Here is a 12,874-nt window from a genome sequence, read left to right on the forward strand (position 1 = left end):
TCTTTGATATATCAAAGAAAATATATCAGAAACCCACTTTCCCATGTCCTCTCCCTTCTGGTTTATAATTAAATTGTGGGCTGTCTGTGTTTGCCAACTGATGAATCTGTTGTCATCTGGGGTTTAAATCTCCCGAACAGAGGATTTTTTTCGTCTGAAGCAGCAGTTGTGTTGATGTAGTGATGTGATTCAGCCAGTTAAAACGTCTGCTAGATTCATGCAGACGTCATTGAAATGTCAACGTGATTATCATTTGGGCTTTACGTCCTTATCGACTGGTCCAAAACAGGAAGGGGAATGCTATCGGCTGGAAAACCAGCTGAAGACTGGCTTGGGTAGACATCTCGAAATTGGACGTTTAACCCCCAGATGGACTCATCCTGGCTCTGTAGACTAGATCTGCACCAAAATGATAGCAAATTTCAAACTACTTCACATAAAATAAGTTCAGAACACACAAAAAAACTATTATATTATAACTATTATATTACTACTATTATAACTATTGATGAGAATTTTTGGCAAAAAAGTTAAACACAAGATGAAAGTAGGTTTCCATTAAAGGAAAATAAGGGACGACAATCTTGTAGTTACTGTTTTTTTTGCCGTCTTTGTGACCTTAAGTTACGTTTAATTGAATGCTTAATGCATCTAATGCAGTGCTACCCTTGTTAACTTTTAAGTTGGCTCACTACTTAACTTCTGGGACTCGTAAGGTGTTTTCACACTGCACCATAACCGTGAAGAAGACCTGTGTCCACAGTGCCTCTCTACATGCGTAGCAAACTTTTCAAAATCCATAAGGTCTTTCGAACCAAACGCCATAAGCCTTCAGCCAAGGTTTATTTCATATTTCATGCTGCGTTTACTGATGCCACTTCTCCATACAGCTTATTAATGACAGCCGCACATTTTTTACATTCTCCACCTGCACATGACTTACCGGTACTACTTTATGACAACAAATATTTTAACCTGTGAAATTGTGCCTGATAAAGGACATCTCTCCTCTGTGGACATATGACATATGGCAAAAAAGATGCTTGGTTAAATAAAAAAATAATCTGGAATGATCTGGATTTTGATCAGATACAACACAGCCATGATAGATGAACCTTTGCTAAAAAGTGTGAATTACACCAGCTACAGGACCAAGATACAATTGGACAACTTCTCAATAAAAATCGTCAAACACTGGAAAAAGATTTACTTTAGACAGCAAATGTGACATCCTCACAGAAAGTAATCTTATTTGGTATGTACTGCAGGTATGTAGACAAAATGTTGATGGAAATATTGATATTAAATTAGTTGGCAGGCTTTCAGCTTCAGTATATTTTTTATACCACTGTTAGCTTTAATTTGGAACATTGTGAGAACAGTTAACAATCCTCTACATAATGAAGTTAACATGGCCTGACTGTCAACAGCCTCTAAGGTTAAGCAAAAACTTGTCAATTAATTCAATTTCCAGAAAAGTAAAATATATTTCCATTTTCCAGCAGTCAATAACAGTGAGTACATTATTGAACTGTGGGATCAATGCATCTCTAGGTCACCATCCAGACAGGACTGTTACATCACAGTATGGCAAATTTCAAATACAGACGTAATGAAAAGAATTTTCATTCATGAAATGACCTCTTTTTTTGTCATGATTTTTCTTGCATAATTTCATTGGTAAATATACCAAAACTTTCTAAAAATGCTATGCCATAATTAGCACCCAAACGTTGTTTTGCTTATAGATACAGGCACATTAGAATTTATGTGCCTGGATGACCTCCTTTCGTTGCAGGATCAACATCAACTTCCATTTCCACACAGCAACGAGAGCCATTTCTGGAACAATCTTACTTCTTCACTCAAATACATAACTTAAACTGTAGAGGTGCCAAACACAAGATATTGTCAGATACTTGAAAGGAATAACAACTTAATCCACAATGCGGTCAACTACAAATGTGAATGGAGAACCAACCCAGCAGAGTTGGGTCTTTGAGAGTACAAATCTTCAGCCGTAGTCACACGCACCGGCATGGCGCTAACTTGTATGCCGGTTTTTGGATTGTTTGGAAGGTCGTAAAAGAGGTGTGCTTGCATTTTAAGGGGAGTGCAGGTGGGTCTTCCGGTTTTCCTTGTACGGCCGCCTTAAGGGACATCGTGAAAAAGGAACGTACGATTGTTGTGCGTGTGGCGAGTGTATTGTGACGTGTTTGTGAGGCTAATGTAAGTTGTACACATATGTGACACTGTTGTATGGTGTCTTGACCCTCTAGTCGTTGGTAAGGTGCAAGTACTGACAAAAGTCCAAAGCTTACTGATGAAAGCCTATGCATAAAAGCCGCACGCAAAAGTGTGCACGTGATACATGAGTGCCCCTAGGGTGTGCACACAAGCTAGCCTCTGATTGTTTCATTAACTAACAATCAGGCTGCAAGCAAGTAGCCTAGCAGCGCACACTTATCACATGAAAAGCACTAACGGGTGCCTTGCATAATCTGCGATATTTTAAAAATCTGCACAACACACCTGCGTGTCACCTACTCTCCCCTTACTTACGATACTTTATGCGGGCCACCTTGTACTAGTCTTTTTCTCACAGATAGCTTGTATCCACCCACAATGGTAGTTGTGACTAAGACTTTAATGTAGCACTCCAGCCAATGACACCAGGCCTCTAAAAGCAAAAAGAGCCCCGTCTGACCAGTTTCCTTCCAATCTCCCATCACAGCCTAATATTTGGATATGCCACCCCCTCGTGATCTTGTCTCTACCTTTCTTTCTCCCTCTGGCATGGACTGTTCCACATTTGTCATCACATTACCCCAGTTAAATAAAATAAAAAACAAACAAAACAACAGCTCGGGGTAATTTTTCAAAAAAACAAACAAAAAAAACCCTGCAAATTGACTCTCAAATTGAATCTCAATGGTGAACAAACAGTAAATTTAAGGAAAAGGCAAACACTTTAGTCAATAACACTTTGGTGCAAACAGCTAATTATAAAAGACCATTTCGTCAAGCCGTTATTGACTGCAAGTTCTTTCGAAGATAATTTAAATAGAGCTGGAGAAAAAACAGTTCATGAACCCAGTTCAAACTTTATCATTTGATAATCCTGACAAACCTGGAGTTAAGGAAAACCCAATCCCGATACATTTAGCTTGTTTTTTGTGAAAAAATAAGATTACAGTAACTCCAAAGAGGAGAGAAAGGATTAGAGACAATGAGGAAAATAATATAAAAAAAATAGTCACAGAGTGTTTTTCCAGGGAGAACACATCCATAGAAGAAGAAAATGGGATATTTTAAGGAAAGAGTCTGCAAGGATGGACAAGACAGAGCCGACACACAGCACGACAGCGCTCAGGAAATGTAGACAAAAGGGACACATTGGGTACAAGTTGCCTCCAGGCTGTTGCAATGAGAACAGATATATTTTGGGGGGAATTATGTGAAGGAAATTAGAGAAGTAACTCACCAGAATCTGCAAATTCTGAAGGGATAGTAATTGAAAGAGACATAAGAAGACAGAAACAGAGACAAGATAAATCCAAGGGAAAAATAGCGTGGCTGTGAACATTTCGGTATTGAAAGGAACTTCCAGAGATGAGAAACCAAAAAAAAATGTAATAAATAAATGAAATTCTCTTGCTTATAATTCACTTAAATGAACTAAAATTCACTTGCAGGCAAACATTTCATTCTAAAAACAGGTCAAAATGTGGGACGTTTGTGAGCTATCGGTCAACAAAGAACAAAAACTGAATTTGTTAGCTTAACTTAACCCGTCTTTGAGGGCAAAGTGCCTAATTATTCATCAAATGAACCCAATACTGCTTTGATTCTTCAAATACTCTTGGTCAAACACAAATAATATCCATTCTCACAGTTAAATACTGCTACATACGCTACACGCTCACACAAACAGAAACACAGGCTTAGCTAATGATAACAGTTGAAGTATTTTTATCCCAAAACAATTACAAAGTTTTATTCAACCGGCCGCAAAAATTTTTTAAATAAATAAAACAAAAATATGAATAAAAAGGGTCTTAAAGGTTTAGTGGATAGCCATACAACAATGAAAAAGGCTGATCAATTTATTCAAAAAGATGAAAATATGATTTTTTTTAAAAAGAGACATAACAAATATTCACTTATCCTATTCTGAAAGTCAAATAAATATGGCTTTCAAGTACATGCAAAACAACTCAGACCATCTCTCAGCATGGAGGAGCAGACAGCTTATTTTGAGAAACGCCTATAAAAAATGTATGGATTGAGTCTTGCAGGCTCCCTGCGGCCCTGACGAACTCCTCTTTAAGGCTGAGTGCGCACTAAAACAAACCGTCTCCATCCTTGAAGACTGAACCGTTTGTCTTTCTCTATGCTGTAAGCTCCCCAAACAAAACAAGCACCAACATTTACACATTAAAAAAAAATATATTCTTTTTACTTTTTCAAGCTAAAGAAAATGTAGCCATGAAGAAATCAGCAAAAACAAATGTGCCTAAGTGTGCGTTTTTTTCACCTCCTGTTTTAAAATGGTTGGGCTTGTTTGCAAGGTGTTGCATGTAAATCTTACAATAATATATTCAGAATAGCAAAGAAAAAACCCCCCCAAAAAACCAAACAACTGAAGTGTTGCTTTTGTTCTCAGCAGTAATGAATTCCGTCCTCACATTATGCCACACTGTACTTGTTGTTTCGGTGAATTCATTTCCAGTTTGTGGCTTGCTAAAGGATTCATGAGTCAAATGTGTCCCAACATCCTCACATTTGTTCCACAGTCACAATGAGTTTGTCCGTTTGGTCATTTCAATTCACATCAGTGATCAGGAAGGTAATATGGACTTTGAAGTCTTGCATAGGAAACAAAAAAGTTTGTTCTCATGGGTACATAAGGAAGTTGAAGAATTGCAATGTGTTGATTTGATCTGAATGACAGTTGCCATGCCCACAAGAATGCCCCCTCAGGCTATGATTTTAATACCAATACTGAACGACGAAGTATATTTAGAGGTGATTTAGGGTATTTTGATACATCTTAAAGCATAATCTAATGCCTTAGTCACAACTGCCCCTGTGGGTGAACATGGGTAAAAAATGGGCAAACCTTTAAGTGGCCACGCATGAAATATTAAGATCACAGACCACTTGGTGAGCCCGTTGGGCAAAGTTGTTCATGCACATTTTTTTCTACGGTCAAGTGCGTGCTTCATGGTTGTAGCCTGAGGCTACGCACACACAGAGCATTTGACACGCTATTGAAGTCACATTAAACCAATGGTGTGGTTAACACTGGACAAGCAGGGAGGGGATTCTATTTCTTACTTTTTACTGTTAGTTGATGTCCACCACCTACAGGTGGAAGAGGCTTGGAGCGAAAAGTTGAAGTGGTGCAAATCGAAACCAAACTGAAATGGTTCGGTTCATTGCTAGCATCCTTGCAATTGCGGATTTGCGTTACCATTATGTCAGGAGAGTGGCCTTGGTTTATCTATATTTGAAAAACAAACACAGACACCATCTGGCTCGTCTGTCTTGGTAAACTAAATCCATAAGTCACTACCCAATCAGAGTCCCTGATTGGTCAAAATTTTACCTGGTTTAACTGGCATTCAATGAGTACGCTTTTTGTATGTAAAGCCTGAAAAACGATCGTTTAAAACTTGCGTAGCTATGCATGAATGCAGAAGCCCACAATGCGCTTTTAAATAGACTTTTCATTGGAAGAGGCCACTTGAACGCGAGTTGCTGATTGCGATGTGAATCTAGCTCGACAGTAAGAAATGAGGAGATTAAATATCCTATGGGCGTCCTATAGGACTTACATATCACCTTCACACCCTCTGCGTGAAGGTGCATCACTGTTGCGTTGGGGCATCGTACGACAGTATCACCCGTACGTCATAAATGCGTGCAACTTGCATTATCCTTAAAAATACTTCACAATACCCTTAGTATGCGCACAACAATGGTACTTTTCATTCTCATGAGCTGGTCGCATGAGGAAAGGAACTGCAAAACTCGCCTGCGCTCGCTTTAAGATGCGGCCGCACCTGTTTACAACCCTCCAGGGGTCCGGACAACCCTCGTATGGGTTCATGTGACTAAGGCATAAGATTCATCTTGTTGCGACTTGTTAGTCACTCAGTCAGGGTTTTGGCTTTCTGAAAGGACAGTCATCACAGAAAAAACTGAAAAGAGTCTCACCACTCGGCAGACATCTGCTCATATAATTCAAGTCACCCAGTGCAGTGTTAAGGTTACAAATGACTCTAGGACTTTTGCCTCTTGGATCGCAGTGCTGACATTCATGCTTTTCATGAGTAACAACATGAACTGAGAAAGGGAAGTATAACATCCCATCAACATGGATGAAAAGTCGTTGCATTACAACCTGTGCTGCCTGTTTGTTCTCAGTGAACACAGATTTCTAATTCTCTATCACCTTTTTGTGCTGGGATGAGAATGAAATAACACTTCTTGGAAAATTAGCATATTCATTTTATCCACTAAGTGCTGAAGCTGCAGTTTTACATTTTTCTTTAGTTTAGCTAATAGGCCATCATCTTGGATTAGAGGGAAATAATCTGCTGTGTGCATCACATGGAGAATTCTTAAGAGGAGATGAATTGGTCTCAGCCCACAACAAAATATTTCTATATGTTAAGGGTCTTGTGTTGGATTTGTACATTATCTGTTTGGAGATAAACTTCAGTCTTGAAAAAACCCAAGGCTTTGTGCAACTTGACGTCATTTTTATTTTAAAAGACATTTATGACAATCAAAGTCAGTGAAGTCTGGAAATGTACTTTTCCTTATGCAATTGGTCTTACCTTCACTTAAAGGGTCTAGTGTATGAATCATCAGCTGGAAAATGCTGTTCCTCATCAAGCTGTTGTGGAGGGAGGCGGAACTACCCCCCCTTTGGAGGCGGGGCCTTGCCTGGAAGGGAAGAGTAAGAGTGTCGGTCAAATTATCCTCTGACAGAGATGGAAGCCTTCATGCTATGTACACCCCAGACAGATGTCAAGAAGGGCATTCATAAATGCGCTTTTAGCATACGGTGTTCACACTGGACGGTCGCTAACCAACATGTACCTAGAAGAAGCTTGGTGCAAAATATCCAATGCTCCATGCTCTTTTCTTTCACAGCTCTATTCCGATACATGAAAGACTTTGTGTTTGGTTTAATTCTGTCTGGGCACAATGGTTCTGTGTTTAGAAAAAAGGCGCCACCCATTCGTCATTACCTGATTAGTCAAAGTTCGACCTGTTTAACTAAACTCCAAAACGGTCTTAGAAACGTGCGTAGCAAAGTGTGAACGCGACGGTTTTGAAAGCGGAAGCCCGAAACATGCTGATACATAAGCTTTTTAGTGCGTTGCCAAGCCCGGTGTGAACATACGTTGAGTTGTGGGGGAGACTATTAGCATAGGCAACCCCGCTCCCCCTTCCCCTTCCTGGGCGACTTGCCAGCCTAGCGTATTTTCTTCGCCAGAAATAAACTTTTTTAAGCTTTAACATTCAATTTCGTATGTAGAGCCCATCTTAAAAATTTGTGTTGCGAGAAGTGAACACGACAGCTTGAATGCGGAAGCCCGCCGCGCATATACGTACGTATACATAGACTTCTACATAGAGTTTTCATTGAAAATGGTCGCTTGAACGAGTTTTTCTGACCCCGTTGTGAACGTAGCATTAAACATAGTATGTTATCTACAATTTAAAAGCTCAGTTATGCATAAGCTGCTTCTAAAAATCCTTTTCAACCAACAGCTGTGCTGTTAGTCTCCTTATTTTTTTTTACATTATAGGTAGTAAAAGGCTTTCTGTGCTTAATTTAAGCACAGAAATTAAAGTGTTACATTTAGAAAATGAACACAAGATGCTCTACAGCCTTCACTTTTGAAATATGACTCCCTAATCCTCTTTTTCATTAAACCCCAAAGCGGAAACCTGAAACCAAATCTTAAAAAAAAAAACAGTTAAGTATTCCAGCTTCTTAGAAAAATAAGCCCTGTTGGTTGAGGCAGGCGTGCTCAGTCAGGGTGACATTAGGGTTCAAAACAATCTTCTCCAAGGTCAGCCCAGCAGTTGACGGGGAAAGCAAGAGCTGTGGAAACAAAATCAGACACCGTCGCAGGTGACAGCTGCTGGGAGTGGATTCTCACAGGTGATGCGTAGGCACAGGAGGTGTCAGGTGCTAATTCACAAGCCCATATGGGTGTGAGCAGGAGGAAAGGAAGACACTCAGAATGGCAGAGCAGGTGCAATTTCTCCAAGACGTGGCTGCTCAGCAAGAAATTCAAAGAACTGCCTGTTAATTGCTTTTTCTTACAGTCAGGACGAAATCCTTTATTTTTTTTTGGTTTCATAAAAATGCAATATGAGGCTTATGTTTAGGCAAATACATACACTTTGTCTGGATTGGGTTTTCTATGCTGTGTGGAACAACTTTACCAAAGAAAGGACTTCAGAACGGATCCACTAATTAATGGTCAGAGAAAGAAGCGCACTTCTTATTTGCAGTAAAAGGAGGAGGAATCAGGGTTACACCAATACAGCTACACAGAAACAGGCAAAGACACAGAAACGTATGAAGAGGTGTCAATCAGACAAGACCTACCGACAATTTGCCATCATCCTCTGGCGCCCCGGGACTCGCCTTCTCATCCAACACAAAGAGAAGAAGAAGTAAAAGAGGGGAGAGAAAAACAGGACATAGATGTGAAGCATGCCTCACACAACCACACGGACAAGGTGAGGAGACAGTAGAGAAAGACGTTACAGTGACGGTGATGAATGTGATGCGAGCGGACAGGACATGAGAGACAGATTCCTTCCCACTGCTGTGCCTGCCTGCTGGGTCGGAGGACAGATTTGCAGGATTAAACTGCGTCTACTTGAATTTCCCTAACATTCCTTTAAAAATGTCACCATGATTTGTTATTTCCATCAAGGGTGTCGACTCAGATCAGAACTTCTAGCATTTTCTTGCTCCAGCTGTGGAAGTACAGTTATGATGAAGCCTTTCTGGGCTTGTGTTTCACACTCATATTGAAATGCACACAGCCAAAAATGCATGTTTCGCATTGAATTTGTCGAAGTGACTCTCCCATCATCTTTCAGTCTCTTGTAAAAGCATTCCCAGTGGTCTCTTATCTAGGATTATTCAATTTTTAGGCAACATCCAAAAACGTATGTTGTTTTTTTTTTTTTTTAGGACATCCAGTAGTTTCTGCAGAGCTACAGGAGTCTATTAGAAAATCACATCCAAGTTGTGGGCAGGACTGTTGGCATGGAGCACACCCCTCCCTTTCCCTTCCCGTTTCTGAGAGCTTTCCGTTTACACTCTCTCCCGCTAGCTTACAGCCCCTCACACCCTCAACTTAACAGCAACAAAAATGGTGAGCAAAATTGGACGAGAATAACGAAGATTGATTCACAACAGGGACGATGCATGTGGTAAACTGCAATGTCACTAAGTCATTTAAAGTCCCACTCCAACTATATTTTTCTATTGTAAAATCCTTCCCAGGGGTCTTTTAAGTGCAGTTTTTGGCTAAAATGAAAACGCCAGTGTTGTTTAGAAGATGTGTTTTCTGCAGAGCTGCAGTCGCTCCTTAGAAATACGCCTTTGGGTTGTGGGGGGACTTTTACAATTCAATTGAACTTTATTTATATAACCCAATAATACAACAATCGTCATCTCAATGGGCTTCATACTGGTAATAGTATACAAAGCCCATTGAGACGACTGTTATGATTTTGGGCTATAATAAATTAAATTGAATTGACTTAAATTGAATTTTATAAGAACAGGAGATCAGTCCTAAAATTCAATAGGTAATTGCTAAACTAAACAGACTATGCTAAACTGCCCTTAGACCCTCCTTCTATTAGCGCCAAAGGTAGCCTAGCTAATTTCCCAGCATGCATTTTGTTTAAGCTCGCCCCCCACTACCAACAAGCGCCTCACAAGCTCAAGCTAATGCAAAAAAAAGGTTATCTAGCCGCACAGTTTAAAACCTCAGAAGAGGAAAATGAAAACGTACACGGATACATTTGTCTACAAGATGGAGGATTTAAAATTGGAGCGGTAAAAGCGAGACTTTAGCTCGCACATGGCAGTAGCTGCATCATGAGTCAGCGCTTTTACAAACATTATGTTTTCATCTGCTCCTGATCCAACGCAATTTTAATAAAGTAATATTTAGAAAGGCAGTTTTAATATTAAAATATTCTATACATGTCTTCCATTATAAGAAGAAAATGAACAAGAACATGTTAAAACCAACAAAAAACACTATTTCCATCAAAGTGGGTCTTTAAAGAGCGACATTATAGTTTAAAGGGTGTATTTTTCTAGACACAGAGGCAGATAAAACATTTTTTGGTTAGGCTGGTTAACAAAATGTATGCCTTTGTTCGAGAGTTGTGCCAGTTTTTATTACTTTGTTTGTGTAAGAACGTTCTGGTTTCTTTTGGCGATCTCACCTGACTGAAAGTCAAAGAGTTAGTTATTGATCCTTCAAGTGTCAACACTTTTGTGTCTTATTGATTTAGTCAGATTACAGTCTTTTTTTGTCCACGATTTTACCATTTCAGCGACACTTTCAGAGCTGTACGACAACTCTGTAAAGGCACAAATCTGAAGAAGATGATCTCTGTGGGTCTGTGTTTGGCTCCCATGGGCAGAGTCTTCATTTTAATCAGAAAACATGCAAACTTCCTTAATTTACCAAACGGAATTGTGAATCATTAACTGACAGACCTTTTCATTTGATGCATTTAATGAGTTCCATAAAATGCATCCATTTAATGAGATTCAATGTTCTGAAAAAAAAGAAAGAAATCTTTTTAGAAAGGTTGGTATTCATGCTGCAATAAATCCATTGTGGGTTTATAGTGAAAAATAGGCTTTTCCCTCGATGCAATTACTAAATAAAATATTCAGATATATTTTTGTGTTTAATCAAACAGGACATTAATAAAAGCCCAGTAAGAGACAACACTCTGGAGGGGTTTTCCTTTGCAAATGAAACAAAAGATTTGCGCAGAAAGAGAGACAGATGTCTTCTGCTATGGAAAAGGGATCAGACTGAGGCAAAAGTTTACTTCCTGACGGGAAAATGGTCAAAAGCCAAGAAAAAAACGCTTCACAGCATTGCTGCAAAGACTTTCAAAAGGGTTGCCTTGTTTTTGATTGAACTGAACGTCGTTAAAGCTTTCGGTGTCACTTAAAGGCATGCAGAAATATCAAAAAAGCACTTTGAAAACAACATTTTGGGGGTAAATTAGAATAGATGAAAAACATTTAAAGCTCAATGACCCACTCCGATCAGCTTTTGATCCATTTTCAAAGCATTCCCAGTAGTCTTTCAATACCAATTATGCCATTTTGTTTTTGTTTTTTTTTGTTGCTAAAAATTGAAAAGCGTGTTGTTTTCTAGGACATATTTTCTGCAGAGCTGCAGTAGTTCATTCCAAATTTGCTAGTGGTGCAACAAAAATGGCGAGCAATATTCGCACTGCACCTGTCCATGCAAGCTCAAGCATGGAAAACAAAGACAAACATGGATCAGGTCCGGGGGTGTGCAAACTACGGCTATTTCATCCGGCCCGCCAAACTGGAATAAATGATATCAATAACCCTTATTAATGGTCTATTTTTTGGTGTACCCCCATAGGTAGTGCACCACAAATAAATTGAGCTTTGTTTAGGTGCAGAAAGTTATTTTGCATTCATGTGGTGTTGGAAGATATTTGTTTTTTTGTTTGTTTTTAACATTCATGTGTGTTTTTCCGAGTGGGACAGTCATTTTTCCGATCATTCCAACACCAACTGAAAGCAGCATTTCTCCAATCTGCAGTTTTTCCTGAAGAACATTAACCTATCCGTTTAATAGACACTGAAATGAGAACAAAAGCCACTGTTTTGGGTTAAACAACCCAAAATGTTCTGTTTTAAAAAATAAATATTACTTTTCAATCAAAATGAAAGAAAGTTTTTTGTCCAGATTCCATTCATTTTGGTTTGGGTGGATTACAAAAACACAATCTGCTCTTGGTGGCTCCCTTTTCCAACCCTCGAATCAAAAAGCTTCCTCACTCCTGATCTAGTCGTAGCAGGGAGCTAGATGCCCCCACCCACCCAGCGTACCTTCTACATCCCAACTACAACAGCATTTTTTGTCTGCTCCAGATTCACAATAATTTGAATATAGAAATACCCAGAAATGCAATTTTAAGCTTAATTTTCTTTATATTTGTCCTCCATAACCAGAAAAAAAAGACACAAGAGCATTATAAAAACTCCAAAAAAGACCATTTTCATCGTGTCCGAAGAGGCGACAGCTTGTGGCTCCGTCCAGAATTAAGAGAAGAAACAATTTCTCTCTGTTCTTCACACCTCTGAAGGTTTCCAACTCACATGTCAGGGATTGTTCAATTTGTACAACAAGTGAACCATTAAGTTGACAACTCAGCGAACCATTTCCTGGATAAAGCCTCATATTTACAGCTCAGACATGAGTGCAACATTCTGACTCCTTCATCCAGCTCTCAGCGTGATAGCAAATGAGAGCGTCGTGCCAGTGTCGGCGCGATAACTTTGTTGCAGAAAATGTGCCACATCATGCCAAAGACACTCTTGTCTTTTAACAATCAGTCAATTCCTTTCTTTTTTTCTTTCCTTTCCTTTTCCCTCCATCGTTCCCAGCAGGCCGGTTTGGCACGTATGATAGTGTAACAGTTTATTTTTGAAACAAAAGCCTTTCTCCAACCGCCTGACTGAAGTGTGCTCACTTCATCTCCAGAACAAGTGTGAAACAGCAGTCGCTCAAGGCCTCCGCTTCGA

At 39.4% G+C, this 12,874-nt stretch overlaps 1 protein-coding gene across 8 annotated transcripts in view; it reads right to left on the minus strand.

The window, feature by feature from the left end:
- The window catches only part of slc24a2 (solute carrier family 24 member 2), a 76,963-nt gene that overhangs the window by 24,122 nt on the left and 39,967 nt on the right, over positions 1-12,874 (minus strand). For 4 of the 8 annotated variants that reach the window (XM_020711596.2, XM_020711598.2, XM_020711594.2 and 1 more), the window contains exons 3-5: positions 8,642-8,689; positions 6,849-6,957; positions 3,485-3,499 (exon numbers count right to left, since the gene is read on the minus strand). In XM_020711596.2, coding sequence (XP_020567255.1) covers positions 3,485-3,499; positions 6,849-6,957; positions 8,642-8,689 — 172 coding nt within the window. The remainder of the gene's footprint in view (positions 1-3,484; positions 3,500-6,848; positions 6,958-8,641; positions 8,690-12,874) is intronic. The other 4 variants (XM_020711597.2, XM_011487376.3, XM_020711600.2 and 1 more) reach the window with 4 other exon arrangements.

This window comes from Oryzias latipes, chromosome 18 (genome assembly GCF_002234675.1).
Source record: "Oryzias latipes chromosome 18, ASM223467v1".
Lineage (NCBI taxonomy): Eukaryota > Metazoa > Chordata > Actinopteri > Beloniformes > Adrianichthyidae > Oryzias > Oryzias latipes.